The sequence below is a fragment of the Aethalodelphis obliquidens genome, unplaced genomic scaffold, assembly GCF_003676395.1.
Source record: "Aethalodelphis obliquidens isolate GAN/ISIS:26980383/991018 unplaced genomic scaffold, ASM367639v1 scaffold95, whole genome shotgun sequence".
In the NCBI taxonomy this organism is placed as follows: Eukaryota; Metazoa; Chordata; class Mammalia; order Artiodactyla; family Delphinidae; genus Aethalodelphis; species Aethalodelphis obliquidens.
Window position 1 is genome coordinate 2,996,346 of NW_020838039.1, and position 22,094 is coordinate 3,018,439.

Genomic DNA, 22,094 nt, shown 5'->3' on the forward strand with positions numbered 1-22,094 from the left:
AATAATACCTGTGCAGGTCACTGGACTGATTCCCAATAAAGGAACAGTATTAGGTGTGCTTGTTGGTGGCTAGACAGTGGTGATAACTTGGCTAGTGTGCGGAGGAAGTTAGTGAAGAAGTGAGGCCAATTTCAGCAGTGTGAGTTCTGCCATGAAGAGAACTGAACTCCAGCGTGTAATAGTTTTCTGTAAGAAAAAATTACAGGTGCAGATTCTTCCTTTCACATAGCTATTCACATATAAGAAAGTCCACTGCAGACAAGTGTGGTTTTCTCCCCACTTTTTCATGACAGTATAGTTGTGGCCTTATAACTCTTAAGTGAACACCTTTAGCCAGTGCATATCTTTATGATAGGCTTACACATATAAATAACTGCATGTAAATGAAAATGCCTATTCTCACTTCAAGTGCCCAAATTGTCATCCTTAATGGAAGATCTAAGAAGAGATACAAGTCTATCTACTTCAATTACTACCAATAAAAACTATTCACAAGTTCATATTTCAAAAACTAGGCTCCATTCTCCAATATCTCATATTTTAAGCCAGAATACATACATATATAAATAAAGTCAGTGATAAGTAATATTTATATTTACACATGTATTTACTAGCTAGTGTTTGACCTTGATCAAACTACTTTTCTGTGCCTCAGTTTCTTTATCTGGAAATAGATATAGTAATAGAGGTGAGGATTAAATAGTAATGTGGTAAGGATTAAATTAAGTGATACATTTAAAAAGTCTGAAACATTGTCTGGGATACAGAAAGCTAGATACAGATAAAGCTATAAATACTCTAATGGATACTGTGATGCTCTGTCTAGATCCCAGAGGCCAGTATATTGGCTGATGGCTCATAGAGGCCCTCATGGAAACTGTTCTCCATTGCAACCTGGAACTGCTTCACATGAGTTTACTTGTCTCACCTCCCCCCAGTCAATGACTAGACTAGCTGATGCCAGGAAACAAAGGTTTGGTCCCTCAGGTTAGAGCAACTCTAGGAAGCATCCAAGCTCCAGAGCTCCCCATAGCATCAGCTGAGACATTAACTGCAATGGTGTTTTGGGCAAGCTTCTCCTTCTGCCTGATCCTGCTTTCCTCAATTCCTTAGAGATGAAGTATCTCCAGACAGCACTCCCCAGTAAATGTTCTAACATAACTCTCCATCAGAGTGTGTTTCCCTGGACTCCAATCTAAGATTATAGATAGATATAGATAAAAAGTCATTTTTCCATTATCCTGAAATTGTTAAGATCTGAATCTGAAGAGAGAAGTTACTCACACTCTAAGTTTAAAAAAAAAAAAAATGAAGGTTGTGCCTGGCCACTTCCCTATAGGGCTTATGGATAAAACACATTTCAGAGAAGGAACCCAAATGCCATCCCTCTGCCCCTGACTATTACAAGAGGAAGACTAGAAAAGGGGAAGTGCCACTTGGATATAACAGTTTTCAAGATGAACACTATTTTTTTGAGGAGAAAGAAGAAAATTCTCTGAACCATCAGAACAAGTCAGGGGAGCACAAGAGAGCTGCTCATCAATTTTGAAGCTAGAACTGTCACCTAGCACTTCTCCAAGTTGCAGACTCACATGATGTGTGAAACCACTGAACTGCTGGGTGTGAAGCTCATGCTTCATGGAGAAGGGGGCAAGATGGCAGGGTTGAGGGGGTCAGTGACAGTGAAATAGCCTGTATATCCCCTACTTGGCAGACCAGGGTCCATGAGTTTCCAGGTAGCTGAATAAGCACAAAGCAAGCAGCTGGCCTTTGAGCCATTTTGTTGGTAGCCCATCAACCAGGACCATGCCCAAGGTAGAGACTCCTATCACATGACATGCATTTCCAATTCTAGGGACATTATAAAATCTGCAAAGGCACCTCATGAGAGAGTCAGCACTTGAAGAGGTATGTAATAACCAGTCAGTGTTAAGGTGCTACACCCCAGCGGTAGCTTCTCTGCAGGAAGATCTCTACCTCCTTCCATTTCTCTTGGTATCATTACCAGAGAGAAAAGGCAGAGGAGTAAGAAAGAGGATGTGAGGAGTTTCCCTCCACTTGAACCACTAGAGCAGCAGAAAGGTCTTTGCTGTACCATGAGGCGGAAAGATCCTACACAGGAGGGAATAAGCCTTCAACATAGCCAAGTCGGGAGTAGTTACTGCCAACAATAAACTCATTTCATATGGTTGACTTTCCTCCACCAACCTGGTAAATATATACACTTCAGTAAGTACTCGGCACCTTGAATTATATTGCACTAGGTGTTACGGATATAGTAATGAGAAGATAGATGTGGTTCCTAACTATATGAAGTACATACTTCCTCATCTCTTTTTACCTGTCTCTGTCTCTGAATCACTACTTCTTCTCCCTCTGGCAGGCTATTCTTCTAAGAAAGCTAAGACATCAGCATTCCATTAATTACTCTATTTTATTTTAACATCACAAGGGAAACATGCACAGAAAACATTTTGAGAAGGAAAGAAACCGACTGCATTTTCCCTCTTCGAGGACTATGCATTAAAGGTCTGCCAACATTTCTCCCTCAACCACATTTCCCCAAAGCTTAGTACTTGGCCATAAAAGCTCACTCCAGTCTAAAATTTGGCATGTCTGACAGCAAAGTCTGCAAATTTGCCAATTTGGATCACATCTCCTTTTTGAATAACAAGCAGATAAATAGGAAAAAATTGGAGTGAAATGTTACAAATCATGACATTATTCAGAGAGACAATTCCTTTCATGGGATAGTACTCTATAAGAAATTAACCCTAAATTATGGTAATTTGTTTCAGATAGATTTTTACAAAAGCCTAAAATCTGCAGAGGAATGTTATACAAAAACAAATGTAATTAAGTACTGTAATACAAAGACCTGAAACCCTCAATTCTATTGGAAAATCTTGAGTTTTCTTTCAAATTTACACATGATTATTATTTAATTTCATAGGACATTTCAGACTAAAGCAAAACCAAAAATGGAACAAAACAAAGTAGCATACATGGAAAAATAATAAAGATATACAGGTGCTAAAGATATATACATATAATGTGTATATAAATATACATTATATATTTTGTTTTATATATATATATATATATATATATACACACACACACAAGTCTACACACTTATACACAAATGTGTGTGTATGTATATACTGCTAGGATATTTGGCAAAGAGCTTTCTGGAGGTATTTGCCATTTTTGCTAGAAATCATTATAGGCACATATGATTAAATAATTTAATCCTATTCATCATTTTTCATTGATTATACCTTGGGTAGTTGGGCTTGAGGTATTTGTCCATAAAGACAGAATCGTGTTGGATATGTAAGTATCATTTGCAGCATGGGATTTTAGAAGTTGTGATCGACAAAATTCCACAGAGAAAGTCAGTGTAGAATAAGTATGTGTTACAAGGATCTGCAGACAGGCAGTCCTTCAGAAGGTTCTATACAAGGCATTGACCACATTTCTCCAATCCTTCCTGTTTCCTGCATTTTCTGACAAGTGAAAACACTCTTGGATTTTCCAGATTCTCTATGTCAAACTATCACACAATTGGAATAATTAGAAAATATTATCTTGTCATTCTCATTTGCAAAGATAAATCAAGTGTCATGCTATCCCTAAGTAATCTTTTTTTTTTAACATCTTTATAGGAGTATAGCTGCTTTACGATGTTGTGTTTCTGCCACATAACAAAGTGAATCAGCTATATGTATACATATATCCACATACCCCCTCCCTTTTGCGTCTCCCTCCCACCCTGCCTATCTCACCCCTTCTAGGTGGTCACAAAGCACTAAGCTGATCCCCCTGTGAGATGGAACTGCTTCCCACTAGCTATCTATTTTACATCTGGTAGTGTATATAGGTCAGCACTACTCTCTCACTTCGTCCCAGCTTCCCCTTCCACTTCCTGATGTCCTCAAGTACATTCTCTACATCTGTGTCTTTATTCCTGTCCTGCCCCTAGGTTTGTCAGAACCATTTTTTTTTAAGATTCCATATATATGTGTTAGCATACGGTATTTGTTTTTCTCTTTCTGACTTACTTCACTCTGTATGACAGACTCTAGGTCCATCCACCTCACTACGAACACCTCAACTTCGTTTCTTTTTCTTGCTGAGTAATATTTCATTGTATACATATGCCACATCTCCTTTATCCATTCATCTGTTGATGGACACGAGGGCTGCTTCCATGTGCTGGCTATTGCAAATAGTGCTGCAATGAACATTGTGGGACATGACTCTTTTTGAATTATGGTTTTCTCAGAGTATGAGCTCAGTAGTGGGATTGCTGGGTTGTATGATAGTTCTATTTTTAGTTTTTTAAGGAACCTCCATACTGTTTTCCATAGTGGCTGTATCAATTTACATTCCCACCAACAGTGCAGGAGGGTTCCCTTTTCTCCACACCCTCTCCAGCATTTATTGTTTGTAGATTTTTTAATGATGGCCATTCTGACTGGTGTGAGGTGATACCTCATTGTAGTTTTAATTTGCATTTCTCTAATGATTAGTGATGTTGAGCATCCTTTCATGTGTTTGTTGGTAATCTGTATATCTTCTTTGGAGAAATGTCTATTTAGGTCTTCTGCCCATTTTTGGATTTGGTTTTTTTTTTTTTTTTTTTTGATATTGAGTTGCATGTGCTACTTGTATATTTTTAGATTAATCGTTTGTCAGCTGCTTTGTTTGCAAATATTTTCTCCCATTCTCAGGGTTGTCTTTTTGTCTTGTTTATGGTTTCCTTTACTATGCAAAAGATTTTAAGATTCACTGGGCCCAATTTGTTTATTTTTATTTGTATTTCCATTTCTCTAGGAGGTGGGTCAAAAAGGATCTTGCTGTGATTGATGTCATAGAGTGTTTTGCCAATGTTTTCCTCTAAGAGTTTTATAGTGTCTGGTCTTACATTTAGGTCTTAAATCCATTTTGAGTTTATTTTTGTGTATGGATTTAGGGAGTGTTCTAATTTCATTCTTTTACATGTAGCTGTCCAGTTTTCCCAGCACTACTTATTGAAGAGGCTGTCTTTTCTCCACTGTATATTCTTGCCTCCTTTATCAAAGATGAGGTGACGATATGTGCATGGGTTTATCTCTGGGCTTTCTATCCTGTTCCATTGATCTATTTCTATTTTTGTGACAGTACCATACTGTCTTGATTACTGTAGCTTTGTAGTATATTCTGAAGTCGGGGAGCCTGCTTCCCCACCAAGCTCCATTTTTCTTTCTCAAGATTGCTTTGGCAGCCTGGAGGGGTGGGATGGGGAGGGTGGGAGGGAGGGAGACGCAACAGGGAAGACATATGGGAACATATGTTTATGTATGACTGATTCACTTTGTTATAAAGCAGAAACTAACACACCATTGTAAAGCAATTATACCCCAATAAAGATGTTAAAAAAAAAAAAAAAATTAGAAAAAAAAAAAGATTGCTTTGGCTATTCGGGGTCTTTTGTGTTTCCATACAAATTGTGAAATTTTTTGTTCTAGTTCTGTGAAAAATGACATTGGTAGTTTGATAAGGTTTGTGTTGAATCTGTAGATGGCTTTAGGTAGTATAGTCACTTTCACAATGTTGATTTCTCCAATCCAAGACCATGGTATATCTCTCCATCTGTTTGTATCATTTTTAATTTCTTTCATCAGTGTCTTATAGTTTTCTGCATACAGGTCTTTTGTCTCCTGAAGTAGGTTTATTCCTAGATATTTTATTCTTTTCGTTGCAATGGTAAAAGGGGGTGTATCCTTAATTTGTCTTTCTGATTTTCCATTGTTAGTGTATAGGAATGCAAGAGATTTCTGTGCATTAATTTTGTATCCTGCTACTTTACCAAATTCATTGATTAGCTCTACTAGTTTTCTGGTAGCGTCTTTAGGATTCTCTATGTATAGTATCATGTCATCTGCAAACAGTGAAAGTTTTATGTCTTGTTTTCCCTTTTGGACCCTTTATTTCTTTTTCTTCTATGATTGCTATGGCTAAAACTTCAAAAACTATGTTGAATAATAGCTGTGAGAGTGCGTAACCTTGTCTTGTTTCTGATCTTAGAGGAAATAGTTTCAGTTTTTCACCACCGAGAATGATGTTGGCTGTGGGTTTGCCATATATGTCCTTTATTATGTTGAGGTAGGTTGCCTCTATTCCTACTTTCTGGAAGGTTTTTATCATAAATGGGTGTTGAATTTTGTTAAAAGCTTTTTCTGCATCTATTGAGATGATCATATGGTTTTTCTCTTTCAATTTGTTAATATGGTGTACCACAGTGATTGATTTGCATATATTGAAGAATCCTTGCATTCCTGGAATAAACCCCACTTGATCATGGTGTATGATCCTTTTAATGTGCTGTTGGATTCTGTTTGCTAGTATTTTGTTGAGGATTTTTGCATCTATGTTCATCAGTGATACTGGCCTGTAGTTTTCTTTTTTTGTGACATCTTTGTCTGGTTTTGGTATCAGGGTGATGATGGCCTTGTAGAATGAGTTTGGGAGTGTTCCTCCCTCTGCTATATTTTGGATGAGTTTGAGAATGATAGGTGTTAGTTCTTCTCTAAATGTTTGACAGAATTCGCCTGTGAAGCCATCTTGTCCTGGGCTTTTGTTTGTTGGATGATTTTTAATCACAGTTTCAATTTCAGTGCTTACGATTAGTTGTTTATATTTTCTCCTTCTTCCTGGTTCTGTCTTGGAAGGTTGTACTTTTCTAAGAATTTGTCCATTCTTCCACATTGTCCATTTTATTGGCATAGAGTTACTTGTAGTAATCTCTCATGATCCTTTGTATTTCTGCAGTGTCAGTTGTTATTTCTCCTTTTTCATTTCTAATTCTGTTGATTAGAGTCTTCTCTCATTTTTTCTTGATGAGTCTGGCTAATGGTTAATCAATTTTGTTTATCTTCTCAAAGAACCAGCTTTTAGTTTTATTGATCTTTGTTATTGTTTCCTTCATTTCTTTTTCATTTATTTCTGATCTGATCTTTATGATTCCTTTCCTTTTGCTAACTTTTGATTTTTTTGTTCTTCTTTCTCTAATTGCTTTAGGTGTAAGGTTAGGTTGTTTATTTGAGATGTTTCTTGTTTCTTAAGGTAGGATTGTATTGCTATAAACTTCCCTCTTAGAACTGCTTTTGCTGCATCCCATAGGTTTCTGGTCGTCGTGTTTTCATTGTCATTTTTTTCTAGGCGTTTTTTGATTTCCTCTTTGATTTCTTCAGTGATCTCTTGGTTATATAGTAGTGTATTGTTTAGCCTCCATGTGTTTGTATTTCTTACAGTTTTTTTCCTGTAATTGATATCTAGTCTCGTCGCGTTGTGGTCGGAAAAGATACTTGATACGATTTCAATTTTCTTAAACTTACCAAGGCTTGATTTGTGACCCAAGATATGATCTATCCTGGAGAATGTTCCATGAGGACTTGAGAAGCAAGTATATTCTGTTGTTTTTGAATGGAATGTCCTATAAATATCAATTAAGTCCATTTTGTCTAATGTGTCATTTAAAGCTTGTGCTTCCTTATTTATTTTCATCTTGGATGATCTGTCCATTGGTGAAAGTGGGGTGTTAAAGTCCCCTACTATGTATGTGTTATTGTCGATTGCCCCTCATATGGCTGTTAGTATTTGCCTTATGTATTGAGGTGCTCCTATGTTGAGTGCATAAATATTTACAATTGTTATATCTTCTTTTTGGATCTATCCCTTGATCATTATGTAGTGTCCTTCTCTGTGTCTTGTAATAGTCTTTATTTTTAAGTCTATTTTGTCTGATATGAGAATTGCTACTCCAGCTTTCTTTTGATTTCCATTTGCATGGAATCTCTTTTTCGGTCCCATAACTTTCAGTCTGTATGTGTCCCCAGGTCTGAAGCTGGTCCTTGTTGACAACATATATATGGGTCTTGTTTTTGTATTCATTCAGCCAGTCTATGTCTTTTGTTTGGAGCATTTAATCCATTTACATTTAAGTTAATTATCGATATGTATGTTCCTATTCCCATTTTCCAATTGTTTTGGGTTTGTTTTTGTAGGTCTTTTCCTTCTCTTGTGTTTCCTGCCTAGAGAAGTTCCTTTAGCATTTGTTGTAAAGCTGGTTTGGTGGTGTTGAATTCTCTTAGCTTTTGCTTGTCTGTAAGGTTTTTAATTACTCCTTTGAATCTGAATGAGATCCTTGCTGGGTAGAGTAATCTTGGTTGTAGGTTTTTGCCTTTCATCACTTAAATATGTTCTGCCACTCCCTTCTGTCTTGCAGAGTTTCTGCTGAACGATCAGCTGTTAACCTTCTGGGGATTCCCTTATATGTTATTCGTTGCTTTTCCCTTTTAATATTTTTTCTTGTATTTAATTTTTCATAGTTTATTTAATAGTTTGCTAGTTTTCTTCTCCTTGGATTTATTCTGTATGGGACTCTCTGCACGTCCTGGACTTGGTTGACTATTTCCTTTCCCATGTTAGGGAAGTTTTGAACTATAATCTCTTCAAATATTTTCTCAGACCCTTTCTTTTTCTCTTCTTCTTCTGGGACCCCTATAATTTGAATGTTGGTACATTTAATGTTCTTCCAGAAGTCTCTGAGACTGTCCTCAATTCTTTTCATTCGTTTTTCTTTATTCTGCTCTGCAGTAGTTATTTCCACTCTTTTATCTTCCAGGTCACTTATCCGTTTTTCTGCCTCAATTATTCTGCTATTGACTCCTTCCAGAGAATTTTTAATTTCATTTATTGGGTTATTCATCATTTTTTGTTTGCTCTTTAGTTCTTCTAGGTCCTTGTTAAATATTTCTTGTATTTTCTCCATTCTGTTTCCAAGATGTTGGATCATCTTTACTATCATTACTCTGAATTATTTTTCAGGTAGACTGCCTATTTCCTCTTCATGTGTTTGGTCTGGTGGGTTTTTATCTCGCTCCTTCATCTGCTGCATATTTCTCTGTCTTCTCATTTTGTTTAACTTACTGTGTTTGGGGTCTCCTTTTCGCAGGCTGCAGGTTTGTAGTTCCCATTGTTTGGTGTCTGCCCCCAGTGGGTGAGGTTGTTTCAGTGGGTTGTGTAGGCTTCCTGGTGGAGAGGACTGGTGCCTGTGTTCTGGTGGGTGGGGCTGGATCTTGTCTTTATGGTGGGCAGGGCTGACTCGTGTGGTGTGTGTTGGGGTGTCTGTGAACTTATTATGATTTTAGGCAGCCTCTCTGCTAATGGGTGGGGTTGTGTTCCTGTCTTGCTAGTCGTTTGGCATGGGGCATCCAGCACTGGAGCTTGCTGGCCATTGGGTGGAGCTGGGTCTTAGTGTTGAGATGGTGATCTCTGTGAGAGGTCTCGCTGATTGATATTACACGAGGCCGGGATATCTCTGGTGGTCCAATGTCCTGAACTTGGCTCTCCCACTTCAGAGGCTAAGGCCTGACACCAGGCCAGAGCACCAAGACACTGTCAGCCACATGGCTGGTGCTTCTGGAAGGATGAGTGTTTCTTTCTAGTTCTGCTGCACAACACGGGTTCACCCATGTATACAGGTGAAGCAGGGCCAGGAATGAAAAGTCCTATTTTCCTTTGTGCTTAGTTTAGCTTCACTTGCTCACAGGGTGCCACATGCAGATGCCTTGCCCCAGCCTTTCCAACCAGAGTTTCTGGTGCAAAAAGCCCTAAGTAATCTTGATTTTGCAAAAATTGGTTAAAATCATGTGATACCAACCCTCACATCCTCATACAAATACAGAAACATTTGCTTGGAAATTCCATCCTAATGTTAGGGACACACCAAAAACCCCGATGACCAAGATTCATGGCTCAAACACTGGATTCTCAATGCAGCCATTGTGTTTTTCCAATTCTCTCTTTAAAGAAGCATTTGGCACAGTTCTCTTGTCACTCCATAAGATGATTCAGAATTATAAAACCTAATTTAGAAGCTACTACATATTGTATTAATGATTCAGAAAGCATCTTTTCAAATGAGCTATGGGCATAGTATTGATATGTTTATTTCCATAATTATTGCAGCCAACCTGAACTTACTTGAAAAAAAAGAAATTTTGTTTTGGAATGACAATCTTCAGATTCTACAGCATACAGTCATAAACCCCTTAAGCTTTGCTCATTAAAAGCCATTATATCATATGCATTGCACTCGAAACACATACCCAAGAACTGCAACCTTGGAGGGGAGGTTTTGTGATTTCATGGGCTTGAAGACACAGCTCTTCTGAGAACAGTCTTGACAATATCTACCTACAGTATATCAGAACATCTTCCCCAAAGAGTGAAATCTCTACACATTTAGTAGACTTGCATGGGAAAGTGGACCTTTAGTGTTATTGAAGATACAGAATCAAAGCTTTCAGTTTAATACCATGCTCATTTCAAAGCCCACAGGCCTAATGTCTGAGAATAAACAGTGAAAGAAATTTCCTCTACTGATACTTCAAAGACTTTGAAACATCTGGAATTTGGTTCCATATAGGGTATTCCACCAAGAAGTAAGTATAAAAAGATTTTAATAGAGCAAACAGGATTCAGGTTTCCTACAATATGTTCTCCCTGGGGGGAAACAACACAATGCATCCGACTAAGCTTTCTGCACTTCAGCTGCATTAATTAACATTTAGTCATGGATTCCATTGTGAGCCAGATGAACCCAGAGCTACAGCTGTTTTCATTGAGGAGAAAAAATATGCTTTCACATTTTAGATTCTTAGCATTAATAAATCTTGGGAAAATGTTTTATTGACTGCCTTTGTACTGGCATTATTGATATGCATTACATATTAGTCACCCAAATAAAGTCACACTCACCCTAGGCTGTGATTAAGTCAATGTTAATATCACATTAACTGGGTCAGTCAGAGCCAAAGCTATGAAAACCAGGTTCCTAACTCCCTTTTTCTTACACCAAGTATTAAAGAAGGGCTAATGAACTGATCAAAGAAGTAGATCACAGCCTTGAAAAGAGTGTTGCTGGGTGAGTCAAAGACTTAAGTGGAGATCAGGTATTCTGAGAGGGGTGGATGCAGATGACTAAAAAAAATGAACAGATGTTGAAGAAATGTAACTGCAGGATTTGATGACTTGGCAGAGACATTCTCAATGCTACCAGCCAAACATGTGGAAGTGGTTGGTTGTGAATGAAGATGAGGTACAGAACTGCAATCCTTGGTCAGTTATTTAAGGAGAGTTTTTGTTTTGTTTTGTTTTTATAACAAAGGCTCCTTAAAGATGCAGTTTTGGGGCTTCCCTGGTGGCGCAGTCGTTGAGAGTCCGCCTGCTGATGCAGGGGACACGGGTTCGTGCCGCGGTCCGGGAGGATCCCACATGCCGCAGAGCGGCTGGGCCCGTGAGCCATGGCCGCTGAGCCTGCGTGTCCGGAGCCTGTGCTCCGTGACGGGAGAGGCCACGGCAGTGAGGGGCCCGCGTACCGCAAAAAAAAAAAAAAAAAGATGCAGTTTTGTAAGAAAATATGACAGTGAATCAGCTGGACAAGGCATTCTACCTGGAACACCTAGTCAAATTTCATGCCACAAGAGCACTGTAAAATTACCTTTGTCTCCAATAGTCCCTAACAAGTGCTGTGTCATGACTTCCGGTCAGCTCTGGAGTCTCATGGACAAATGGAAATCCAATAGTCATGTGGACACATGTATGTGTGTACATGTGTTCATTTGTACCAGTGTACAAACCTGGAATCATTATCTGTGTAAATACTAACCAACATTGACCCTTGCCTCGTCAAATTAATGTTCTTAGCCATGACTCAAGAAAAATAGAGGCTGTCTGACCTGTCTTCACCTTTACCAACATGGAATGGCAATAGTTGAATCAAACCAGAAAACTATCTTACCTGGAACTACTTCAAAAAGGAATTTCCCTGGGCTCTCTTCATTGCAGGGATGTTCAAGGACTTTATTTCCAGGCAGAAAAATAGTACCCTGTGAACACAAATGTCCCAAACATCATTATCAGATGGCAAATATTGAATTTCATCATCAGTGAATATTCAAGGTGCATCTGTAACCCAGGATACAGTAATATGCATCAGACTCATTTATATTCCCATCTAGTCCAAAATCATGTAACAGCATCATATTCATTCAACATTTAACAAATATTTGTTGAGCACCTAATATATACAAAACACTGTGTTAGATGCTGAGTTCATTTTAAGCACCAATTTATTAAATGTATTCTGTGTGATGAAAATTTTTACTGAGCATTCAACCAACATAATATTACTTGTTAGAATAATCTTATAAGGTAGGTATTATTTTCCCCCATTTTATAGCTGTGAAAACCAAGGCAGAGACACTCAATAAGTTAGCCAATGCTGCCATAGCCTTCTCTTGATTATCCCCTCTCTTTTCTGTTGGATTTTCTTCTCTTTAGTGCATCATTTTCATCAGCACAGAGACATATTTAAAAGTCGATCCTATTTAAAAAGTTACTTTGACTCCACCTCCCACTCCAGTTCTCATTTCATTTTTTTTTCCTTCCCTAGCAAAGAGTTGTCTACACTGAATCTATTTCCATTATTTGACATTATTTCCATTATTTGAGCTTATTTGACGTTTCCATTTGGATATCTCAAAAGCATCTTAAACTAAACTTAGTCAAATTAAAATGCAATTAATTCAGGTCCTATTTATGTATTCCCTAACTCAGCACCATCTTGCAATCAGCTGCAAAAGCCAGAAACGTAGCAGTCATTATTTTTATTCTACTGTAACTTTACCACCACCAAGCCCTAGTCCAAGAGACTGTTGTCTCCTTATCTGGAATGTTTCAAATACCCATTCATTAAATTCCCCTCAATACTGGAACATCTTTTAATCCATTCTTTTTCCTTAAGGTGGTCAGAGTGATCTTTAGAAACAGAAATTTGATCTTGCAACTTTCCTGCTTGAAAATCTCCAATGGCTTTCCTTTGTCTTAGAATAAAGCTCTGGGAGGTCTGGCTCCACCTACACCTTTAAACTAATTTTTCCACTCTTACACTTTCAATGCTTCCTATGATCTAGTCAATTGCCCTTCTATAAATGGCATCATGCTCTCATTTACCTTAGAACTACATTCTTTCTCTGGTTGTTTTATACCAATTTTTCAGATTGACTACATCTAAAATATACTTGCATAGCTTCCTGAATTTTCCTTAGAGTGATTTACTAGTGTATGCAATTATGTTATTTGTAAGATTATTTAATTAATGTTTATCTCTATCATTAAACTATAAAAGAGCAAATATAATGCGTGTTTTTTTTGTTGTTGTTGTTGTTTTCTTTTTTTTGCGGTACGCGGGCCTCTCATTGTTGTGGTCTCTCCCGTTGCAGAGCACAGGCTCCGGACGCACAGGCTCAGCGGCCATGGCTCACGGGCCCAGCTGCTCCGCAGCATGTGGGATCTTCCCGGACCGGGGCACGAACCCGTGTCCCCTGCATCGGCAGGCGGACTCGCAACCACTGCGCCACCAGGGAAACCCATAATGCGTGTTTTTTACCCTAAGCTACTGCCAAAGCCTAGCACTTCACCTGGCATAAGGTTAATGTTTAAAAAAGGGTATTGCTGAGTGAATGCATACTGTTAGTACAGTAAACCCAGTATTCAAAACCAAGCACGCTGGATTCAAAAGCCTATATTCTTATCCACTATATTATATTGTCCATTTTCCCAGCTTTAAGCAATATTTAGCTCAAATAATATTTTACACAACTTTCATTCTGCCTGGTTTGGCAGAGAATATTATCGTCATTATATTTGTCCCTCCTTCTGGGCTTAGAGTGATAAAGCATAGCACTCCCTAACTAAAACCTAAGGAATTAGAGGTTAGAAGGGTACCTCCCCATCTGTCTGCACCTTACAAGGTGAGGTGTTGGAGGTACTGCCTTTGTTTTCCTCCTCCAGGAAGTAAAATTTCCTACTTCTCATCATATCTAGTGTCCTCTTGCCTATGGATTCCATTCTACTTACTGGTATTTTTTAAATAATTTAAAAGATTACTAAGACTTTGAAAATATTCATTATAATTAAGACCATTTATAGAGAGGTTTATATAGAGTAATAAAATCAGTTGTTTCAATTACTCGTTTACTTCCTGAAGTGCTTTTGTGAAATAATTAAATGTGTGATTTAGCTCAGTTTTAGAACATACCATCTAACCTTCTAGATAGATACAACATTCATTTCTGCATGCATGTATGTTTGTATGTATACACGTATGACATATTTAATTCTGTCTTCAGGCTCTATTTAGGATCTTAAACTGTACATATGTCCTATAAGTTGAATTCAAGCCACTCTTCTACATAAGCTATTCCCCTCTATGAAATCCCAATCAACTTCACTTGATAATTAAAAGGCAGAGTAATGCTATCCTTTGTTGTCTTTTTTGTAGATGAGAAATAGCTACTTCTGGCTGAAATTATCATTTTCATTTTCAAATTTGACATTATATTTATATTTTGACAGTTTTCCAAACAAATTGTGATGTAAAAATAATAGTTTACTTATCAGGAGGCAATGTTTAGGGCAGGATATACTGCAATTGCCAAACCTTTTCTGTGGTTAGTTCATTAAGTCATTCAGTAAGTAAAATAAAGTCATTTAATTGAAACAACTAACTTGATCACCTTGTATAGAAACAAAGCAGTTAATATCTATAACTAAAAGAAGGGTGTTAATTGTGATAGTTATCTTCTAAGTATTTTGCAGTGTATATATTGTCAGAAAATGCACATAAACAAACAAAAATCTATAATTTACCCACCACCATAGATAACCAATATTAACACCATATGCACCTATCCATATTGGTATGTATTTATGTAAAAGTGTGTATTAACATATACAGTAATTTTTACAAAAATAGTAGTCAAAATATTTATTATCTGCTTCAAAACTTAAGTCATATATTGTTATTATGTCAGTTTAATAATCTACATCATTTTAAAAAGCTGAATAGCATAGTACATTACTTCCTTGAATATGCATACTATCACATCCTTTATTATTGTAAAGTGTTTATGATTTTTTTGTAACTGTTATTACATATAACATTTCCATGAACATCCGTGAAGTTAAACCTTTGAGCTTCTCCTTAACTTATTCTTTAGGACAAATACCTACAAGAGAAATTAGAAGTCAAAAAGTATGCACTGTTTGTGTGGGTTTGGTTAATTCTTCCAGAGTTGCCGTAAACTAACTAACCAAACAAACAACTAATAAACAAATACAATTCAAGTACCTCATCTGATTAAAACATAATGTATTGAGACACTACCATATGTCAGATAATATTTCTAGAACTATCTCAGGTGATGTGAGGTATTTGAAAGAAATAAACTCTACTCTCAATAAAAGAATAACAGTATATAACTATTGAACAAGTGAGTGTCAAAGTAGGTTGAAAAAATATATATATATATAAAGTAAAAGTTTAAGAAGAGAGTGCCACAAGGGCAGTCTGATTAGTTCGAAAGATAATATGAAGAAAATGGTTTTTAAAGGAGGTTAAGGTTTTAAGATTTAGCGAGCTAGGGGTAATCTTCCCAAATGGAGGACGTAGTATCAGCAAAACAGTAATTAGAACCATATGTGCAGAGCACGTTAGACTAAGGAGAAGATTCATGTGGAGGAATAGTTAGGAAGTAAGGCTTCTTGGTGATGTTGAGGACATGCTGTGGGAAGTCGAACACTAGGCAGAGGACGTTGCACTTGATGTCCATGACAGCTGAGAACCAGAGTAGGTTCTTGAGCAAAGCAGGAGATTTAAAAATACCACCTCTTAGAAGTTTGTTACCACAAAGCAATTAATTTGACATAAGAGAGCAAAGTCAAGACATAAAGGTGTCAGCAGTAGAAATGGCATAAATTTGCATTAGAGATGAATTATTAGAGATCTATTTTGAGGAAATATGAAAGAAACTGGTCATATCTTTAACTCAGGGAATGAAGAAGGAAGAGTCAAGATGACTTCAGTTTTTCTCTTCTGTATATCTGAAAGAAAGTTGATGCCTCTTGTTAGAAATGGGAAATTAGGAAGATTCAAGCTCCATGAGACCCATGCTCTTGAGCCCAAACTCAATTCTTTAATTTTTTGTTAGTAGCTATGCTGGGTATTCCTTATTTGCCCTCCAGATCGTCTATCAACCCATCACTCTATTCTGTACCCTAGGAGACTAACCTCTACAAATTGCATAAACCAGGCTCTCTTGACCTCTGGCTTCAGGTTGGTTTCAAGGCCACAGCAGGAAGTCAGAAGCCACCAGAGTCAAGCCAAGATAACTCTCCCTCCATGCTAGGCAGCAATTTGACCCTAGTTGTATTGACTTAGTCCACAACTCCTAGACCTTCAGGCTTCTGCAGGTGCCAGTAGACCAGAGTGGTAATGGGTTCCTCCCTCTTTTTAGCCCCAGAGCTTTTTCACTATCCTTTTGGTTTCCAGTAACCTTTCCAACAAATTGTAAATAATTTCTTTACCACACACTCTTCAATTACACCTTTTGAGGTAGAGCCATCAATTTCTTGCTGTGGATCTTTAGTGACAAAATATCCAGGGTGCAAATATTCTTGAGTTTTTTAAGAAAGGGCATATTAACCCATGATGTTCAATATACCTCACTGCAAATTTTGGATGATCAGAGAGAAGAGGCTCAAGTACAAGAAAGGGGATGTACTCTTTTTGACAGTTCACTACATATGGCAATAATTATATGGCAATAGTTAATCAGCATATTCAGAATGGAATTACACTTATTTTTCTCCCTTATAGGGAATATCCCTTTTATAAAGCATCTTTAAAACTTCAAAATGGAATAATATGCTAAATTCTTTTTTTTTATAGTTGAAAACTAAGAGTTGGCAAAAGAAACATAATTCAGAACCATACTAGTATTTTGCTTTCAGCTAAAATTGCTATTAGAAAAGGAGCTCATCTCTAGTTAATATCAGATCATTGAGCCAAAACCACAAGATATTGGGGTAGACTAGATGCTGTTGAAAGTAAGCATGGTGATATTATTCTCTGGGATTTGGATTGGAAAAATGTATGCATATGCAGTAGCTTCGTTAGTTTCATAAGCACAATAATGAGATTTTTTTTCCAGCATGAACAATGATCATGAGCATCACAAGGAACAAGGCAAAGTCTCAGCTTGATAATATATGTGTATTTTTAATGTGACTAGACAGAGGTTTGAAAATGATATCAAGGTGAAATAAATATTACTCAACAATGTTTAGTAGAGTAAAATAGATTAGGTTTTAATAGCGTAGATAAGTGTGATTTTCTTCTTTGTATCAAGTAACTTCATTAATTCATTCAACAAATAGTTATTAAATAACACCTAGCATGTGCCAGGCCCTGTCTTAGGCACAGAGAATGTAATGGTTAGAAAGTCCAATAATGTCCTTGTACTCCTGGATCTGAGAATCACTCAGGGTAGGCAGAAAATTGGAAAAAAAAAAAACCAAAAACCCAACCTATTACAGATAAGCCCCTGTTATGAAAAGGAAACAGGTTACTGTATGCTTTTAAAGGACATAAAATTGTATCCACAAGTGCTCCAGCCATATCCCAATCTACAAATGACAATGAAGTCAGTGGTTAAGTAAATTTATTCTGGAGTCAAACTGCCTAGGTTCAGATACCCACTCTCCCACCGATTAGCCAAGTGACTCCAGGCAAGATATTTATCCTTTCTATTCTTCATGTTCATCCTTAAAATGGGATAAAAATACAACCTACTTTATAACTGTGAACTAATATATGTGTAGTTTGTAGAAAAATGCTGGGTACATGGTATTTTTAGTTGGTTTTTAATATTTTAAAAAGTCTTTCTTATATTCCAGAAGTCTGCAAGATATTTTGGGTCCATTTTTTGCTAATCCCCAAATAATAGGATGATTCTAGTAAAGGTTCAAAATACATCTGCTAGTATTATCATCTAGTTGAGTGAACAGGGAAGTAAACTAATTAGAAAATTTGAAGTCAGTCTATCATGTCCATAAGACTAGATTAAAACAAATAAACCTCTAATTAGCAATCATAATAACAAACAGCAAAGCAAAATGATATTGATAATGATGATTGCTAACATTTCTTGACCATATATTACTTTGCTAAGCAAATGTGTATTCTACTTATACAGTATCATTAATTTGCCTCGTGACTCTGTGTCAAGACTCTCATTTTATACGTAAGGGAAATAAAGCTCAGGAAGCACCTAGCAAAGAGACTGGCACAGTAGATTCCAAATACTTATTTGTATTAATTATTAACCCAATTCATGTTCTTATTTCTAATCAATTACTGTTACTTAAAGCAGTTTGAAGAATGTTTATAAATAGTTATTGAGTTTCTTCTTAGCCCCCGAAATAGTTTTACTGATTTCTGGGGTGCTTCTAAGGAATTACGAGAAGGGGAGACTTGCAAATCAGTTCAAATTTAGGACCTACCAAAATAATTCTGCAGTGCAAACTGCTTGGGGAACACTGACCTAAGCAGTGTTAATGTTTCCAAACTATTATTTAAATTAACAATGATAAACATAATAGCATAACTGTTTTATAAGTACTGAATAAATAGAAATAAATTCTCTATACAGATGTCTCATCTTGATGCTTTGTATTCTAAACTGCAAATTAAGAACTTGAGAAGCATTGTCATTCTGGGTTCACTCTAATTTTAAAACAGCATTTGCATAACATTATTACATATGTTCAGACCCTAGGAGGCTAACAGGATAGCAATAATTGTGATAGAAAAAAAATATATGCAGTGTTTTGATGTAATTTATTTAAAAGCTTTTAAATCTTTCTTTTCAGACACAAGGATCCCTTGCCCCATGTGAACTCCCCCTCTGGACAGGACAGAAGAAGTTCTTGAATTTCTTCTCTGATGGGGTCCTTCTAAATGAACATTCTCCCTGGAAACACAGACATTATCATCCTAGCTACATGTTTTTAATTAATTGGACAATGGAGAAATTCCTTGACTACAGGGGAAAAAACAGATTGAAAATGTGGAAAAAGGAAGACATTATTCTAAAACCAAAATTCTATAATTACACTCTCAAAATTGGTAGATACCTTAGAAATTACTTTTTTCACGCTTATCTAATACATGAATCCCTTTGCGATACCACAGGCATCCAGAATTTTCCCACGACATCTATCTCACAACCTTTCTTAAGGTGCCCCATGCCATTTTTGAAACATTGTAATTGGAAGAAAAAAAATCCAACTGTTGACACAAACTCTATCCCCCAACAATTTCTACCCCAAATTCTTCCCTTCAGAGTGAAATCCCCCTTTTCCATCTTGAATCATTACAGCTAACCATCTGCTGAGACTTACTGTGTGCCAGCACTCTGATGTACATTTTAATCTTCTAGAATACCATGTGTGGAGGTACAATTACCACTGTCCACTTTACAGAAGGAAGGTTGAAGCATAAATAAGTTGAATAGCATGCAGCTGGTGAAGTGCAGAGATGCAATTTGACCTTCTGTAAATCCAAGCTCCACTTCCTTAGCTAGTATTTTTTATATGATAGAAAGCTGCAGTGTGATTTATTCATTCATTCACTTACCTGTTTATTCATCAAACATATATTTAGTATGTACTATGTGTTGAGAATGCCAAAATGCTTAGAAAAAATGGAATGTTAGTATAGATAATCTTCAGATAGCCAGGTCATAAATAATTTTTATTTTGCTAAGTTTTTCTTATTTTTTTAAAAAGTTAAAATAATGAGCACGTATTACTGTGTACTAAGGAAAAATATACAAACTTTTTTTTTTTTTTGCGGTACGCAGACCTCTCACTGTTGTGGCCTCTCCCGTTGCGGAGCACAGGCTCCGGACGCGCAGGCTCAGTGGCCATGGCTCACGGGCCCGGCCGCTCCGCGGCATGTGGGATCTTCCCGGACTAGGGCACAAACCCGAACCCGTGTCCCCTGCATCGGCAAGCGGACTCTCAACCACTGTGCCACCAGGGAAGCCCCAAACATATTTTTAACGCAAAGAAAAATGACCGTAGAAGGTAGGGTTGAATAAGCATTTTGGAGTCTCAAAGTTATACTGCCTTGCGGTAAGGACTGTTGAAGATAGTTCTAGAACATATCTAAATATAGTACAATACTCTGAATATTGGCCACTAGAAGATATCAGGTCCTAATCCCTGGAACCTGGGAATGTTATTCTATTGCGAAAATGGTCTCTGCAGATATGATTAAGTTAAGGATCCTAACAGAGAATTATCCTGAATTATCTGTGTGGACCTTAAGTACAATGCCAAGTGCCTTTACAAGAGCTCGACACAGGGAGATCTGTTGCACACACAGAGGAGAGGGTGATGAGAAAAGGGAGGCAAAGACTGGAATGACACAGTTGCAAACCAAGAAATGCTGTCACCAGGAGCTGGAAAGTTCCATCCTAGCACCTCTGAAGGGAGTTTGGCCCTGCCTACACCTTGAGTTTGGACTTTCTGGACTCCAGAACTGTGAGAGAATAAATTTCTGTTGTTTTAAGCCAACAAGTTTGTGGTAATTTGTTACAGTAGCCAAAGGAAACAAATACATATAAAGGCTTTGAAACAAGCTTTCTAATGACCCCTAGGGAGGAGTTTACAAACAGCTGACATTTTGAAAGGAGTCCACTGCTAATTCTCAAGTGCTGGTAAGTGGTGCCTAAATTTTAACTAGCCAGGGATTTGAGGGGAGAATCCACAGTGTGCAAGACATTCAAATAGGTGTTAGCTAAAGAAAATCCCTCCTCATCCAACCCTCTGCTCTCAATAGGAGGAATTGATTAAACCAGTGTCACCTCATGTCCTGGGATTCCAGGACGGAATATCTGTGGCAAGGTTAAGTAAGAGTCCTTATTCAGAAATGACTGAGTTCAACAGCTAATCCCTCTCAACTGGTTACTAGGACCTTGACCTTTTATTTCATGTCCAACAGTATATGCTATTTTACCACATTTATTATTATTTCTCAATTAGAAAAATAAATGTCAGCTGCTCAGGGGGTGATAAATGCCAAAAGTTTGAAGCAAAGTCTATGGGAGGAGAAGAGAAAAGAAAAAAACATGTTTTTGAGTTTATGTCTCATTATGAAAGAGATATAAAGAGCAAAAACAGTGATAGCTATATAATGTTTATTAAGGGAAAATCTGGAACCCTAAAGAGAAAAGTCCAATAAGCCATTATCAATGGACCAGAAAGTTGTTAATAATTAAAACTTTCATTTAATCCTTTATCTTAATCAACTAATAAACCCTTTGTGTGTTTAAAAAGTAAAGCGGAAAAGACCTAGGTTTAACCTTGGAAGAAACGGTATAATAGCTAAATTTATAATACCAAAATAATCTGGGATGCTGAATTAAGTGATCATGCTAATTTTTTAACAACCAAGTAAAATTATTTTATAGTTGGTTTAATAACTTTCCATATATTTGAATCTTAAAACTGAGAAGTACAACTAAGAGGAAAAAAGTCATTAACAGGAAAAAGGCAAAGTAGGACTTAATCACACAGTTGCTTTTTACATTTTGAACTTTAAAATGAAAAATCTCCTTTGGCTTATTGGACACCTATTTTTATTGGCATGCTTCTACTTCTTTGACCTACAATTAATTATGTTCTATGTAATCCTTAAAATACAGTGCTGAAATTGTAAATACAGTGTGATATTTATTTTTGTAAAGATAATATGCTTTTTCAAAATTACAAAAGTTTGACAACATAGTCTGTTGCTAAGGAAAACATTACTCTCATCCACTGGTGGTAGGAGGGCAAAACGGTAAAATTTATACAGAGGGCACACTGGTACGATTTATCACACCCACACACATAAGAAATGGTTTATTTGCAAGGTCACTTGCTTTACAAACAGCATTGTTTGTAATAACAGGATTTGAAACAACTCAAGTGTCCATCAATGAAAAATTGGTTAAATAAATGATGATATATCTGGGTAATGGAATATTGTGCAGCCACAAAAAATAAAATAAGCTATATCTATTAAAGAATATATATGAGAATACATATATTAATAGTTCTCTATGGGATGTATTATAAAGAGAAAGAAGGAT

The 22,094-nt window shown here is 36.9% G+C and overlaps 1 protein-coding gene across 1 annotated transcript in view; it reads right to left on the minus strand.

Annotated features, from left to right (window-relative positions):
- Nucleotides 1-22,094, minus strand: part of ARHGAP24 (Rho GTPase activating protein 24) — a 506,772-nt gene that overhangs the window by 257,964 nt on the left and 226,714 nt on the right. Inside the window, exon 3 of the mRNA XM_027095828.1 lies at nucleotides 11,852-11,939. Coding sequence (XP_026951629.1) covers nucleotides 11,852-11,939 — 88 coding nt within the window. The remainder of the gene's footprint in view (nucleotides 1-11,851; nucleotides 11,940-22,094) is intronic.